The following is a 16,074-nucleotide window of genomic DNA, read 5'->3' as shown; positions in this document are numbered from 1 at the left end:
AGGTCCACTACTTATTCCAACTTTCTGCTAGTTTTCACTTTGGAAGTCAGCAGGTAAAGTTGCAAGTAACACGCATCTGCATGGGAATCCTGGGTTGAGTTCCAGTCTGCCAACTTTGGCCTAGCCAAGCCCTAGCTGTTATGGGCACTTGGGGAGGGAGGTGGGTGAACCAGCAGAAGGAAGATACCTGTCTCTGTTTCTTTTCAAATAAATAAATAAATAGGTAAATAAACTTATTTGGGTGTTTTGGTACAGCAGTTAAGCTGTTGCTTGGGATACCTGCATCCTAATGGATTACCTGGGTACAAGTCCCAGCTCTGCTTCTGAATCGTCTTGCTGATGAACACCCTGTGATGCAGCAGATGATGACCTGCCATCCATATGGGAGACCTGGATTAAGTGTCCAGTTTCTAGCTTCAGGTTGGCCCAGCCCCAACTGCTGCTGCAATTTGGAAAGTGAACCAATGGATGAAAGATCTGTCAGTCTCTCTTTCTCTGTTGCTCTGCCTTTCAAATAAAAATAAATAAAACTTAAAAATATAGGTTGAGTTTCTGAAGGAAAAAACCAAAAGGGAATAAATTTCAAATATCTTAAAAAATGATCAATGAGGTGATGAATATGTTGTTATCATGATTTAATCACCTCACTTCGTATACATGCTTCAAACATGACATTCTATCCCATAGATGCATACAATTTGTTGAATGTAGTATTAGTAAAAAACAGTTGTGAACCATGAGAATAAGGTTATGAAAAGAAGAAAATGTCATAAAAATGAGAGGAAGAAAAGCTCAGAGAACCCTAATTGGTCTCTGTAGCCCATTCTCTGGGGCTTCACTTTTTTGTAGGATATCTATTTAGGCATCTTAAAATCATCAGGTAAGAAGGCACAAAAATCTGGACCACATTGTTGAAGGGCTTTTTTATGTGTATATGAAAATGTAGTAATAGGGCTGGGATTGTATGTGTTCCTGTAGTTCTCCGCAAAGATGTCGCCAGTTAGCGAATGCTTGACTGTCATTGGTCCTTCTTAGCTGTGCCACTTTTTAGGTATAGGGAGCATGATTTCACATCAACTACTGGTCTATGACCACAATATTCAGGAAGTAATATAAGCATAGAGTTCTTCATGACATTTATGAGTATATGTATCTGTGAAATAAGAATTCTGCATATTTCTGCAATATAAAATAGTTATGTCTTTTGCCACAGTTCAGTCCAGGTTGATGTTTCTTGATCATAGTGTACATTTTTTAAAGATTATTTAGTAATAGTATATAGGAGCTTTCTGGTTTTTCTTTCAGCTTTTTGTAATACTCCCATTAGAGACTAATTTAGTATAGCACTTTAACTTTCCTTACTAATTTAATTTAAAACAAGAATTTGGAATTCTTCTGAAATCAACTTGATTTTTAGAAAAAGACTGTATGGAAATTTTATTGCTTTAGAGTTGTCAACAAAAATGTAAGTATGGAACCAGAGAGGCAGTGATTCAGTAGAGTAGCAACAGTAAAATGGGCTGGCAGTTTTAGTACCTTAATCGTAGGTAGTGTTTGGCTGAGTGGTAGGCTTCCTTCCATCCTCTCTGTAATTTAAATATATATATATATATATTTTGGAATGATTCTGTACTAGAGAATATTTAGGTATGCCTTCACTCAGCTTCTCCTGATGTTAACAGTTTCTGTGACCATGATACAGTTATCAAATCAGGAAATTAGCGTTGATATAATGCTACTAAATCATAACCATATTCAAATTTTACCAGGTTTTCCTTTCATACCCTTTTTCTGTATCTTGCCTTTGTTTCTCTTCAGTCTCCTAAGTCTGTAACAGCTCTTCAATCTCTTTGTCTTTCATGACCTTGACACTTTTAAGATTTTTACTTAATTTTATTTATTTGAAAGAGCAACAGAGTGAAAGCGCACACATGAGTGATCTTCAGTCCCCTGGTTCGTTCTCCAAGTGCCTGCAGCAGCTGGGGCTGGAGCAGGTGAAGTTGGGAGGCCATAATTCCATCCAAGTCTCCTATGTGGGTGGCAGGGCTGCAGGTACTTGAATTATCACCTGCTGCCTTCAAGGATGAGCATTAGCAGGAAGCTGAATGGGAAATTCAGCCAGGACCTGAAGCCACGTACTGCTGTAGGAGATGCCATCATACCAGTTGGTTGCTTAACCACTGCACCAAAATACTTGCCTCAGTATAACCTTATCATTTTACAGGAATTAATCTATAGAATATCTCCCAGTTTGGCAAACAGCAAAATAGTAATTATTGCAAGAAAGGTCTACCAAGAGATACTAAACTCATTAGTATAATTACATAGTCTCAGTGTGTAAGTCAAAGAGAAAAATAGGAACTTTATTTACAGTGGAGAAACCTGAGTCACGCCACCTTCCCCAGGTGAATAAGTAGTAAGGTACACTGATAACAGATAGCTGCTGATGTGATGCTCTGAAAGGGATTCAGTGTCACTTCTATGGTATTCTTGTAAAAAAAAAATACGTGTCTTTAGTCTAATTATGGTGGCATCAGATTATTTTTAATTGTGTGTTTTCTGTTAAGGCAAAGCATAGTTGATTTAAAAGAGAAGGAAATACCAGAATTAAGAAACAAACTACAGAATGTCAATAGAGATATACAGCGCCTAAAAAATGACATAGAAGAACAGGAAACTCTGTTGGGTACAATAATGCCTGAAGAAGAAAGTGCTAAAGTATGTCTGACAGATGTTACAATTATGGAGAGGTTCCAGGTAAGTTTAGTTTAAATCAGAATAAAACTTGTTTCATGGTGACTTGAATAAGAAAAGCGATTAGAGTGTTAATAATAGTAGCTAGCTAGTGTTTAGGGACCAGTTGCATTCAGAATTCCCCAGCTTGGGGCTTGTGTTGTGGCACAGCAGGTTAAGCTGCTGCCAGCAACACTAGCATCCCATATAGGTGCAGGTTCATGTCCTGGTTTTTCCACTTTCTAATCTAGTTCCCTCATAAGACACTTGGGAAAGCAGTGAAAGGTAGCCCAAATCCTTGGGCCGTGCCACCCACATGAGAGACCCAGATGGAGTTTCAGGCACCTGGCTTCTTTCTCATCTAACCCTGTCTGTCCTGGTGACTTGGGGAGTGAACCATCAGGTGGAAAATCTCTCTCCTTCTCTCCTTGTCTCTCCATCTCCATGGTTTCATTTACATAAGTAAATCTTTTTTAAAAAAAGTTATTTGAAAGGCAGAGTTACAGAGAGAGGGAGAGACAGAGATCTTCCTTCTACCGGTTCACTCCTCAAATGGCTGCAATAGCTGGGGCTTCAGCCAGGCTGAAGCCAGGATCCTAGAACTCCATCTGGGTCGTGCACTGTCATATAAGGGCCCAAGGACTTGGGCCATCTTCTGCTGCTTTCCCCGCTGCCTTAGCAGGGAGTTGGACCGGAAGTAGAGCAAATGGGTTTTGCAGATGATAGCTTAACCTGATGCGCCACCATGCCAGACCCTTAAATAAATTTCTGGAAAAAAAATAAAGTGCCCCATCCTAAACTTCCTATAACCTCAAAGAACAATTTTTTAGTTTACCTCTCTAGGTTCAATTTTTTAATTTATATGTTATAGAAATTAAGATGCAATTCTCCTTGTTTTTAATTTTTGGTCAGCTTCCTATCATGTATTTTGATTACTAAAAGTTTAGTCTATTTTTATCTTATTCAGCTTTACTAAAAAGATTTTGAGAGGCCGGGGCTGTGGCATAGTGGGTGAAGCCGCTGCCTGCAGTGCCGGCATCCCATGTGGGCACTGATTCAAGACCCAGCTGCTCCACTTCCGATCCAGCTCAATGCTGTGGCCTGGGAAAGCAGTAGAACATGACCCAAGTCCTGGGGCCCCTGCACCTGCGTGGGAAGACCTGGAGGAAGCTCCTGGCTCCTGGCTTCAGATCAGCTCAGCTCTGGCCGTTGCGGCCAGTTGGGGAGTGAATCAGCAGATGGAAGACCTCTTTGTGTGTGTGTGTGTGTGTGTCTGTAACTCTTTCAAATAAATAAATAAATCTTTAAAATAAAAATATTTTGAGTAATAGTGAAGTAAGTTTCTTAGGTGAAGAGACTTTGTTTTGTTCTTCAGATGGAACTTAAAGATGTTGAAAGAAAAATTGCACAGCAAGCAGCCAAGCTACAAGGAATAGACTTAGATCGAACTGTTCAACAAGTAAACCAGGAAAAACAAGAAAAACAGCACAAATTAGATACAGGTAACATAGTCTTTGTTCATGTACCCATAAGGATCTTGACATTGTCATTGCATGCTTTTTATACTGAATTTTATGTGTGCTACATGGGCTGGGAACTTTGTTCCTTCCAGCTCAGTATATTCACTGTATTCTTAAGAGCATCCTCTGTGTTTTCCTGGTTTTGCATTTTGAATAATGGGAGAGTACCAGCTGAGCTCTACTCTTTTTCATTCGTACATGCCACGTGACCTTTACTGTGAGTGGCCAGGAGAGGCGGGAGGCGTTCTTGTCACACTTTGGTTGCAATGGGTGGGGCCTGCAGAAACTCAGCCTTTGTGAATTCTACTAGACCTGTAAGCACTTAAAGTATGATACTAGTTGCTTTCTGTACCCTTATATTAACCAGTATGTCAATATGTTTCTGTACAGTTTCCAGTAAGATTGAATTGAATCGTAAGCTCATTCAGGACCAACAGGAACAGATTCAACACCTAAAAAGTACAGCAAATGAACTTAAATCAGAGAAACTTCAGATATCCACTAATTTGCAACGTCGTCAGCAACTGGAGGAACAGACTGCGGACTTGTCCACTGAAGTGCAGTCTTTATTCAGAGAGATAAAGGCAAGAACATTCATTGATGGTTATTTACTAAATTGAACAGTGATAATGCAGTATATGAAATGCTCTTTGCTTGTAGTGACCAGAAGTACAGTTACTGTGAGGGTCGAGCAAAAATGCCATAAGAGTTCTTTGTGTGTTTCCTGAGTAAAAGAATTTGTGCTCATAAAGATTTCATAAAGGAGTCTGACCATGATGTGGAAGGACTTGCTGCTTGCCTAAGTATAACATCATGTTACTGGAATAGTGAAGCACTTGCAAGATAATTCTGTGTGGTGATCCCTGTTTGTAGGGAAGGTTTGTTTTAGGTACAAATCCTGTATCGGGGCAGACAGTCTCAGGCCTGGGAGCAGGTACTGAGTTGCGCATGTACTGGAATGCGTCTGCCATCCCTTGTCTAGGTTAAGCAAATACCATAGTGAATCAATTTATCAATAGATTCAGAAACAACAACGATTTTAGCTAGGTTTTCAGAATAAAAATATGCTCATTAAGCATTAAATAGGTTACCAAATATCTGTCAATTAATATGAATGTTTATTTGTTAAGCAATTTTGGATTCCATATTATCAGAGTTTTATATAAAATAGTATTACCTTGCATTTGTACAATTTTTTACTGTTTATAAAGCACCTTGACATTAGCCATTCAGGGTCTCAGAAGCCCTGTTGAGGTAGATAACTAAAGGTCATTTTTATGGAAAAAGAAATTGAGATTTGTAAATGGTCATGAATTGCCCCACTTCATGCATAAGCAGACTTGATTTTCATACAGGTCTTCAGACACTGAATACAGTTTGTTTCCCATCACATTCCATTTTCCAGTATAGTAAAACACACCTCTGTAGATGCAGTTGATAAGTCCGGATCTTAAAGTCCTTGAAAATCATTTTTTTTAATGATTTATTTATTTATTTGAAAGGCAGAGTTACACAGAGATAGAGAGGTCTTCCATCCCTTGCAGGAGGCGGCTTTACCCACTATGCCATAGTGCCGGCCCCGAGAACCATTGTTTTGAATGCTAGCTATTGTAATCAGTAAGTTGTAGAGATGTTACAAGGCAAAATAACAGGGATTTCTGACTAGTAAAAAAAAAGTCTGTTACTTGAAGGCAGTAGATATGGACATACCAGCGTCAGTGTACCAGTATGCTTTTATTACTGTAGAATATCTCCTTAGTCTTAGTAGTCTAAGCTTACAGACCCAATTGTTTTTTGTTTTTTTTAGCATTTACTCACTAACTTGAATGTCAGCGTTTCAGAGAGTGGGGAAGAAATGGAGAGATAGATCTTCCATCTGCCAGTTCAGTCCTCAGATGGCTGCAATGGTCAGGGCAGGGCCAGGCCAAAGCCAGAAACCTCCTTCAGGTTGCCCATATTGATGGCAGGGACCCAGACACTTGGGCCGTCTTAGACTTCTTTTCTCTGGCTATCAGCAGAAAGCTGGTTAGAAGATGGAACAGCCAGGACATGAACCAGTACACACTTGGGATTCCAGGCCTCCACCCACTGTGGCACAACACTAGCCCCACAAATGTTCTTACTGACATTCCCATAAGCAGAGGAGAACCCTGGACTGAATGAGCTTTCCAGTTGGGTCACACAGCTGGCATGGGGCCTGTAAATTTATGAAAACTCAGGCCTGAGGCCACATGATAATATAATTAGGTGGATATGTCCTACACCAAGAGTCACATCAGTTACTGAGGCAGTGTTAAAAGAGAGTTAACTGGGGGCAACGTTGTGGTGTAACTGGTAAAGCTACCACCTGCAGTGCCAGCATCCTAAATGGGCGCCAGTTTGAGTCCCAGCTGTTCCACTTCCCATCCAGCTCTCTGCTATGGCCTGGGAAAGCAGTAAAGGATGGCCCAAGTCCTTGGGCCTCTGCACCCAAGTGGGGCACATGAAAGAAGCTCCTGGCTCCTGGCTTCGGATCAGCTCAGCTTTGGCCATTGCAGCCATTTGGGGAATGAACCAGCAGATAGAAGACATCTCTCTCTCTCCTTGCCTCTCTGTAACTCTGCCTTTCAAATAAATAAATCTTAAAAAAAAAAAAAAATGAGTGAACTCTTGGGGTTGGTGTTGTGGTATTGTGGGTTAAGATGCTACCTGCAATACCTGTATCATATTGGAGTGCCAGTTCAAGTCCTGGCTGCTCCATTTCTGAGCCACCCATGTGGGAGACTGATGTTCCAGGCTCCCGGCTGGCCTCAGGCTGCCTGGTCTTGGCTGTTGCAGCCATTTAGGGAGTGAGCCAGTGAATGCAAGATTCTTTTTGTCTCTCCCTCTCTCTGTAACTCTGCCTTTCAAATAAATAAATCTTAAAGAGTGAATTCTGGAGCTGGACTAATTTAGAATATTGGCTACTGCCTTTATTCTTCGGTGCCCCTGGGCAAGTCGTTCTCTGTGCCAGTTGTCTTATCTAAAATATGAGGATGAAACTAATGGTACCTTCCTCATAGGATCATTGAAAGGAGCAAATGAGACTTTCAAATCATAGGATGTGGATAATGCTTTTATTGAGTGTGAAGAATGACACCTAAGATAATGGAATAAGACTTAATTTTTCTTATATTTTTAGGACGCTAAAGAGCAGGTAAACCCCTTGGAAACAACACTGGAAAAGTTCCAGCAGGAAAAAGAAGAATTAATTAGCAAAAAACATGCCAGCAACAAAATAACACAGGATAAAGTAAGATTTTATTTATATATTTAGCAAACTATATTAAACTTTCGTTTTTAAGAACTATGTTGGACACTTATCACTTCACATGAAATTAAATGACATGTTAAATAGTATTTTCAGATTTGTAAAATTTTAACATTAGTATTGCTAGAATAATGATTAAACAGATTATTTTGTTTCTTGATCAAAACTAAAAGAACTGAAGTTAATTAATCCATTCCTGTTGATGATAAAGGGAATTGTCTGAGGTCATGAAATTTGATAGAGGTGGTTCCTGGAACCAAGCCAGTGTTTCACTGTGCTCTCCTGTTCAGTGCCATAGTCTTACCCAGTAAAAATTTAATAAATATGTTTCTACAGCTGAATGACATCAAAGAGAAGGTGAAGAATATTCATGGTTATGTGAAAGACATTGAGAATTACATTCAAGATGGGAAAGATGACTATAAGAAGGTAATTTAAAACTTAAGGTTATTTATTTGGTTCTATTTTTATTTTATATGCTGAAAGACTTTAATTTTCTTTTATAGCAAAAAGAAACTGAACTTAATAAAGTTATAGCTCAACTAAGTGAATGTGAGAAACACAAAGAAACAATAAATAAAGAAATGGGAATCATGAGACAAGATATTGATACACAGAAGGTAGGTCTTTCAGCTTACAGTATCTTAACACTTAAAACATTCTTTCCTGTGTTTTGTTTTCAATAGAAAATCCACTGAGTACAAATGCAAATGGCAGAGAAAAGCAATTCCCATGAAATTGTTAGTTTTTCATTTTTATTTTCATGTAAGGCTCATGTGACAAAAGTTTATCTGTAAGGACTAAAATTAAAAATGTTCATTTCTGGGGCTGGTGTTGTGACGTAGCAGGTGAGACTGCTACCTGTGATGCCAGCATCCCATACAGGCGCCAGTTCGAATCCTGGCTGCTCCATTTCCAATCCAGCTGCCTGCTAATGGCCTGAGGAAAAGGGGCAGGAGATGGCCCAAGTGTTTGGGCTCCTTCCACTCACCTGTGAGACCTGTATGATGCTCCTGCCTCCTGGCTTAGGCATGGCTCAGCCCTGGCTATTGTGGCCATTTGGGAAGTAGGCCAGCGGATAGAAGATATGTTTCTATCTCTCCCTTTTCTCCATAAGTCTGACTTTGAAATAAATAAATAAATCTTTAACAGAAAAAAAAAAGTGTTCCTTTCCATCTTCTGATTACCAGTCTTACTCTGATGAGTAGTTTTTTATTCATATACAGTAGATAAATGTAGATTTATGTGAAATTGTGTGTAGGTATATGTGTGTGCATGTGTATACACATATGAAAATGTATATATACTTTTACAGATGGAGTCATACCATTCATATTATTCTGTCCCTTTTTTGTGCTTTAGGTAATTTGGTCTTGTATATCAATTCACAGATCTACCCTGTTTTTAAGGATTACAAAATACTTCATTTTGTATATTTACCATTTCCTTATTATAGAATATATGTATCTTTTCTTACATAGTCTAACATATCCAGGGTAAATTCACAAAGAGGAATTTAAGTCTGATAATGTATTCTTAAAAGTTACCTGTAAGGAAAATATTTATATATTGAGTTATTTTGTGGTTGATTCTTATATCATTAATTTTCTCTATTAAGGAAATTATTTTCCATAGTGTAATTAAAATTGTGTTGAGAAACTTTGCAACTTTATGTAAACACTGTAGTTAATATTTTAAAAAGCTGTAATTTCTCTATTCCCATTCTTTTGAAAAAAAAAGTGGCTATTTGAGAATCACGTGGCTATAGGAGGTAATTAAAATCTCTTCAAAGATGAGCCTAATCAGCTTTAAAAAAAAAAAAAAAGATTTTATGTATTTATTTGAGCCGTAGAGTTACAGACACAGAAAGATCTTCCATCCACTGGTTTACTTTCTGAATGGCCGCAGCACAGGAGCTGAGCTGATCTGAAGCCAGGAGCCAAGAGCTTCTTCCTCCAGGTCTCCAATGCAAGTGCAGGGGCCCAAGCACTTGGGCCTTCTTCTGCTGTTTTCCCAGGCCATAGCAGAGAGCTGGATCTGAAGAGCACCAGCTGGGACGTGAACTGGCACCCGTATGGAATGCCGGCACTACAGGCAGAGGCTCAGCCCATTACACCCCATAGCACTGGCCCCCTAATCAGCATATTAAATATCAGAAAGAAATCGGATTTTTTTTTTTTTAATAGTTTTTTTTTTTTTTTTTTTTTTTTTTTTTTTTTGACAGGCAGAGTGGACAGTGAGAGAGAGAGACAGAGAGAAAGGTCTTCCTTTTGCCGTTGGTTCACCCTCCAATGGCCGCCGCGGTAGCGCGCTGCGGCCGGCGCACCGCGCTGTTCCGATGGCAGGAGCCAGGTGCTTCTCCTGGTCTCCCATGGGGTGCAGGACCCAAGGACCTGGGCCATCCTCCACTGCACTCCCTGGCCACGCAGAGAGCTGGCCTGGAAGAGGGGCAACCGGGACAGGATCGGTGCCCCGACCGGGACTTTGGCCGGTGCCACGGCTCACTAGGCTAATCCTCAGCCTGCAGTGCCGGCACACCGGTTTCTAGTCCCGGTCGGGGCACCGGATTCTGTCCCGGTTGCTCTTCTTCCAGTCCAGCTCTCTGCTGTGGCCCAGAAGTGCAGTGGAGGATGGCCCAAGTGCTTGGGCCCTGCACCCACATGGGAGACCAGGAGAAGCACCTGGCTGCTGGCTTCGGATCAGCGCGGTGCGCCGGCCTTAGCGGCCATTGGGGGGTGAACCAATGAAAAAAGGAAGACCTTTCTCTCTGTCTCTCTCTCTCTCTCTGTCCACTCTGCCCATCAAAAAAAAAAAAAGAAAAAGAGAAAGAAATCAGATCTTCGCTTAAGAAATGCTAAATAAATAACAAACTTAACGATGTGTATATAAAAATTACTTAATTATACTAGCTTATAAATGGATTGCTGATAAATAGTGAGAGCAGTCTGTGTACATATATAATGATTGTTAAGAGTTGCCATTCCTTGGCCCTTTTTTTTTTTTTCTTTTTTTTTTTTTTAAAGATTTATTTTATTTATTTGAAAGAGTTACTGAGAGAGGTAGAGACAGAGAGAGAGGTCTTCCATCCACTGTTTCACTCCCCAGATGGCTGCAACGGCCAGACCTGCGTCAATCCGAAGCCAGGAGCCAGGAGCTTCTTTCAGGTCTCCCACGTGGGTGTGGGGGCCCAAGTACTTGGACCATCTTCCACTGCTTTCCCAGGCCACAGCAGAGAGCTTGATGGGAAGAGGAGCAGCCAGGACTAGAACTGGTGCCCATATAGGATACCGGCGCTTCAGGCCAGGGCTTTAACCCACTGTGCCACAGTGCTGGCCCCATACTTGGCCCTTTGTAAGTTGGTGGTCTAATTTAGTGAATGCAGTGGTGTTAGTTTACTGTGTATCCTACTTTGTTCCAGAAATTGTTTACCAAGTTATATACAACAGAGCAATGCCAAATACCTTTTAAATTAATGGGGAAATGAGGCAATATAAAAATAAGAACAAGAGTGTAATAAAACTAGCTGGGAGCAAGGTAAGTAAAATGTGCTCCACAAAGTCTGACGTGCTGGCTGAAGATTCTAGTAGTCAAATGAAGAAAGGAAGTCACAGTGAAGATTCACTTTGTGTCAAAGCTAAGAGGAAACCATTTCTCTGTTCCTGAGACAATATAAGGCCACCACAAAACACACCAAACACTGGAGTAAGGGAAAGGGTTTATTGGGGGAAACTCAACAGAACAGAGGAGAGGGGCGAAGAAGGAAAAAGAGAGCATGTGTCCGGGAAACGGGTCCAAATATCCCTTTGTCACAGGGCGGGTAGGGAAGTAGGAATAGCGAATCGCATTAGGGTAGGGGTGGAGCTTTACACTGGTGGTTGGATCTTGAGGTTTAGAGCCAAAGCCTACCATGCAACTGGAAACAGGGAGCCAGGGCCTAAGATGGCGTCTGGGGGTTAGATGGCGCTACAAGTAAGATGGCACCATTTTACTAACAAGAAGGATGTCTGTGTTCACGAAAAGGAGGGTGTTGTGTAGATAAAGAAGAGCTGCCTTCAGCTTTCATACTGACTTCTGTAATTGTGAGTAAGGCTGATTGGCACTGTCTGTTAGCAGTTGTCTGTTGGGGTCTCATGCTGATGCCTTGGTGATAATGGTGACTTGATGATTGAATTTAGATACAGGAACGATGGCTGCAGGACAACCTTACTTTAAGAAAAAGAAATGAGGAACTAAAAGAAGTTGAAGAAGAAAGAAAACAACATCTGAAGGAAATGGGTCAAATGCAGGTTTTGCAAATGAAAAAGTATGCTTTTGAAAATAATCTTTGATTCAACATTTTTATTATAATGTAAAGAAAGTAAATACTTTTTTCATAAAAGAATTTAAGCCTCAGTTTAGGGTCCCATTAGAATTACCATAGGTCAGGGTTTTTGTACAAATAGACTTCATGGTGATGGGCTGTAGTTGCTCGGCATTAAACTTGCCACATCCCCAGGCTTTTGCTAGCCTGCTGCACAGGACAGCAGTGTTGAGCGTCAAGAGTACATGGCTGTGGAGCCTGCCTGTGTCAGAGTTTGTGCAGTATGGTATTGCCAGAGTCATTTGTCAGTGTAGATATTCCCAGTTGTGATTATGTGCCAAAGCATGTATTTTTTTAAATGATTAGCCTGATTCTTCATCTAGTTGACACGTTTCATTTTCTACCTTCCTAATGTAGCAGAAAAAAAAAATACTGTTTGTACTGTGCCTGCCTTAGAGTTGCCTTAGGAATTCTGTAAGAACCTAGATGATGCTAAAGCAACAAGCCAACATGCTAAGACTGCTGTAAAAGGTTGTAGTAGAGACAGGCATTTGGCCCAGCAGTTAACATGCTGGTTTGGATAACCTTGTTCCATATCAGAGTGACTGGGTTTGAGTCCCGGCTCTGGCTGCCAGTTTCAGCTTCCTGCTCATGGATGCAGCAGGTTATGATTCAAATACTTGGATCCCTGGCGCCGTGAAGGAGACTTAGATTGAGTTTCTAGCTCCAGGGCTGGCCCAACACCAGCTGTTTTGGGCATTGGGGTAGTAAACTTAACTGGTGGGAGTGCTCTCTTTCTGTCCCTCTGCCTCTCAAGAAAAGATTGTACTTGCCAAATACATAGATTTTGAACCACCCCAGCTGGTTAAGTCAGATTGCTCATCATTCAGCCTTCCTTGTAGATTTATTTGTCATCTTGAATTTATGTAGAAATCTGAAAAAGTGCTTAGATTTTTCTAATGTATAGATACAGTAAGTGAAGTTGTAATTGAGTTTGTAAAAGCTAACAAATGGTTACTCTCATGTCATTTTAAATCTTCTTGGTTTAGGTACTTTAAGTATCAGTGTTTGTACCTGGAAGGGCGCATCATCACTATAGCCTCTTCACCTTTTATACATTAGGACACTGAGATCAGAAAAATCACAGGAGAAATCGAAATGAAGGCCAGGAATGTGACCCTAACATCCTAGCTGCCAGGCCCTTAGTTAGCTCTTGAATGCTCTAATGCTAGTACTTGAATTGGCATGTTGGAAAAGTAAAGTTTTTAGAAGAAACTCTTAAATGAGATAAAGATTTCTTTTCAGAAATCCAGAACTAGATGTTTTAAAAATTCGTTCTGCACCTGGTAGATAATTTCACATTGATTCAGACCATGTAGAGCTGTTCTGTTTCAAACCTTTCTTCAACCAGGACACAACAGAAATGTGAAAAAACAGGCATCTAATTAGGGGCAACCCTGTATTTTTGTTTGTAAACCAGAGAGCAGTATAAGGGCTACGAGAGATGCTGGATAAGTGGTTATATATTTATTTGTTTGTTTGAAAGGCAGAGTTACAGAGAGGCAGAAGCAGAGAGAGAGGTGTTCCATCTGCTGGTTCACTCCCCAAATGACTGCAATAGCCGGAGCTGAACCAATCTGAAGCCAGGAGCTAGGAGCTTCTTCCGGGTCTCCCGCATGGATGCAGGGGCTCAGGGACTTGGGGCCATCCTCTGCTGCTTTCCCATGCACATTAGCAGAGAGCTGAATCAGAAGTGGAGCAGCCAGGACAGAACAGGAGCCCATGTGGGATGTTAGCACTGCAGGTGGTGGCTTTACCCGCTATGCCACACGCTGTGTGCAGTAGAGATTTTTATTTTTTTTTAAATTATTTTTTAAGATTTATTTTATTTATTTGAAAGAGTTACAGAGAGACGTAGAGACAGAGAGGTCTTGCATCTGCTGGTTCACTTCCCAGAAGGCCACAACGGCCAGAGCTGTGCCGATCTGAAGCCAGAAGCCAGGAGCTTCTGGGTCTCCCATCTAAGTTCAGGGGCCCAAGGACCTGGGCCATTTTCTACTGCTTTCCCAGGCCGTAGCAGAGAGCTGGATCGGAAGAGGAGCAGCCGGGACCAGAACCGACGGCCATATGGGATGCCAGCGCTTCATGCCAGGGCTTTAACCCACTGTGCCACAATGCCAGCCCTCAGTTGAGATTTTTAAAACAGACTGAAATCTGTGTCATCTACCAAATTATTAGAATAACTCAAGTACTTTTTTTATTACGCTTTTTATCATTGTGCAAGAGAATTTTGTTTTCATACAGGAGTCCAAATTTTAATAAGCATTATTTCAGAAAATACTTCAAATAAGATTGTATTGTGCTTTGGACATATTGTAAGCAAAATGATGAAACCTGTTATTTGGTAAATTCTCAGTGTTGTGATTGTGTGTTTTCAGTTCACAATCAGAAATTTGTGAATTCATAATGTTAGTCAAATACAGTGCCTTAGTTTACTTAGATCTAAAAGGCAGGAGCTTTTTCAGTGCTCACATGTTACGAGAGTTCTTTGCTCAGCACATAAAAATGAGCTGTTGAGAAACCTAGATGCTGCAGGTTTGGAAGGAAGGGAGTTTCCTCTCATACTGAAGCCTTGAAAAGCAAGGAGAGGGGCCGGCGCCGTGGCTCACTTGGTTAATCCTCCACCTGCAGCGCCGGGTTCTAGTCCCAGCTGCTCTTCTTCCAGTCCAGCTCTCTGCTGTGGCCCGGGAGGGCAGTAGAGGATGGCCCAAGTGTTTGGGCCCTGCACCCGCATGGGAGACCAGGAGGAAGCACCTAGCTGCTGGCTTTGGATCAGTGCAGCGCCGACCATCACGGCCATTTGGGGAGTGAACCAATGGAAGGAGGACCTTTTTCTCTGTCTCTCTCTCTCTGTCTACAACTCTACCTGTAATATAAATAAATAATTTAAAAAAATTTTTTAAAAAAGGCAAGGAGAGTGACACCACATGGAGAATGATAACCATCTTAAGAGATCTATAGCTTTCCTACCTCAGGTTGTTAAAAGCTGAAAAGCATTCCTCATTTGTCATTTTTCCTTTTAACAGTGAACAACAGAAGTTGCAAGAGAACATAGAAAACATAAAAAGAAATCACAGTCTGGCATTAGGGCGACAGAAAGGTTATGAGGAAGAAATTATTCATTTTAAGAAAGAACTTCGAGAACCTCAATTTCGAGATGCAGAGGAGAAGTATAGAGAAATGATGATTGTTATGAGAACCACAGAGCTTGTGAACAAGGACCTGGACATTTACTATAAGACCCTCGACCAGTAAGTAGTAGATGGGACACATGGTTCCCATTGCTGTGAATCTCACCTAGCGTATCTCAGTCCTATTTACCTCCTTTTCTCATTTTAAATATATTTCATTTGTATATAGAATGGAAAAATATATATGTGGATATATGCCCATATGCTCACTGTAAGTTACAAAGTGAATTTATAAAAGCATATTAATAGTAAAGAGAACTCATGATACAGCCTCTGCGCTAACCATTCTGACAGCTTTACCATTATCATTCTCTGGCATCCACCTGATGTTCCTCCCTTATCTCAGTCCTCCATCATCCCTGTTCCCTGTAACCAGTGCCAGTTATGTTCGCAATCTCTGCTTTTGTAAAAAGTGGTTTCTCAAATGTGTGATTTTTTTTTTCTTTTTGAGCTTTTAAAAAATGGTACCATATTTTGAGTATTCTAGGATTTGCTGTTTTGGTTTTTGCTTATAGCTGTGTTGATCTTGACTGCTGTACAGAATTCTTTGGGGATCTACCCCTGGTGTGCATTCTGCGGTAGATGGACATTGGCATTTTCCCTCAGGTCTTTAGTAATAGAAACTTTGCTGCCAGGAACATTCCTGCCATATCTTCTGAAGCAGTGATATAATATGGTTATAAAGTAGAATAAGTTTCAGGGTATGCTCGGTTTACTGAAACGATGTTTAATTGTTTTCCCAAATGATTTTCCTAATTGACACTGCTAACAGTAGATAGGAGCCTTCTCTGATGCCACATCTGATGTTGATTTTTTTTAATGCTATACTACCTTATATAGATTAGGTAAATTTTTAAATATTACATAATTTCACATTTTAGAGTATTCATCTTTTTTTTTTAAATTTTATTTATTTATTTATTTATTGATAGGCAGTGTGGACAGTGAGAAAGAGACAGGGAGAAAGGTCTTCCTTTTTGC

At 40.6% G+C, this 16,074-nt stretch overlaps 1 protein-coding gene across 1 annotated transcript in view; it reads left to right on the top strand.

Moving 5' to 3' along the window:
• RAD50 (RAD50 double strand break repair protein) overlaps positions 1 to 16,074 on the top strand; it is an 89,506-nt gene that overhangs the window by 57,864 nt on the left and 15,568 nt on the right. The window contains exons 14-21 of the mRNA XM_062189198.1: positions 2,568 to 2,757; positions 4,109 to 4,235; positions 4,644 to 4,837; positions 7,414 to 7,524; positions 7,879 to 7,971; positions 8,049 to 8,162; positions 11,718 to 11,845; positions 14,929 to 15,153. Of these exons, the coding sequence (XP_062045182.1) occupies positions 2,568 to 2,757; positions 4,109 to 4,235; positions 4,644 to 4,837; positions 7,414 to 7,524; positions 7,879 to 7,971; positions 8,049 to 8,162; positions 11,718 to 11,845; positions 14,929 to 15,153 (1,182 nt within the window). The remainder of the gene's footprint in view (positions 1 to 2,567; positions 2,758 to 4,108; positions 4,236 to 4,643; positions 4,838 to 7,413; positions 7,525 to 7,878; positions 7,972 to 8,048; positions 8,163 to 11,717; positions 11,846 to 14,928; positions 15,154 to 16,074) is intronic.

Source organism: Lepus europaeus, chromosome 4, assembly GCF_033115175.1.
Source record: "Lepus europaeus isolate LE1 chromosome 4, mLepTim1.pri, whole genome shotgun sequence".
In the NCBI taxonomy this organism is placed as follows: domain Eukaryota; kingdom Metazoa; phylum Chordata; class Mammalia; order Lagomorpha; family Leporidae; genus Lepus; species Lepus europaeus.
Note: the sequence above shows the minus strand (reverse complement) of the source record. Positions and strands in the feature narration are given on the sequence as shown.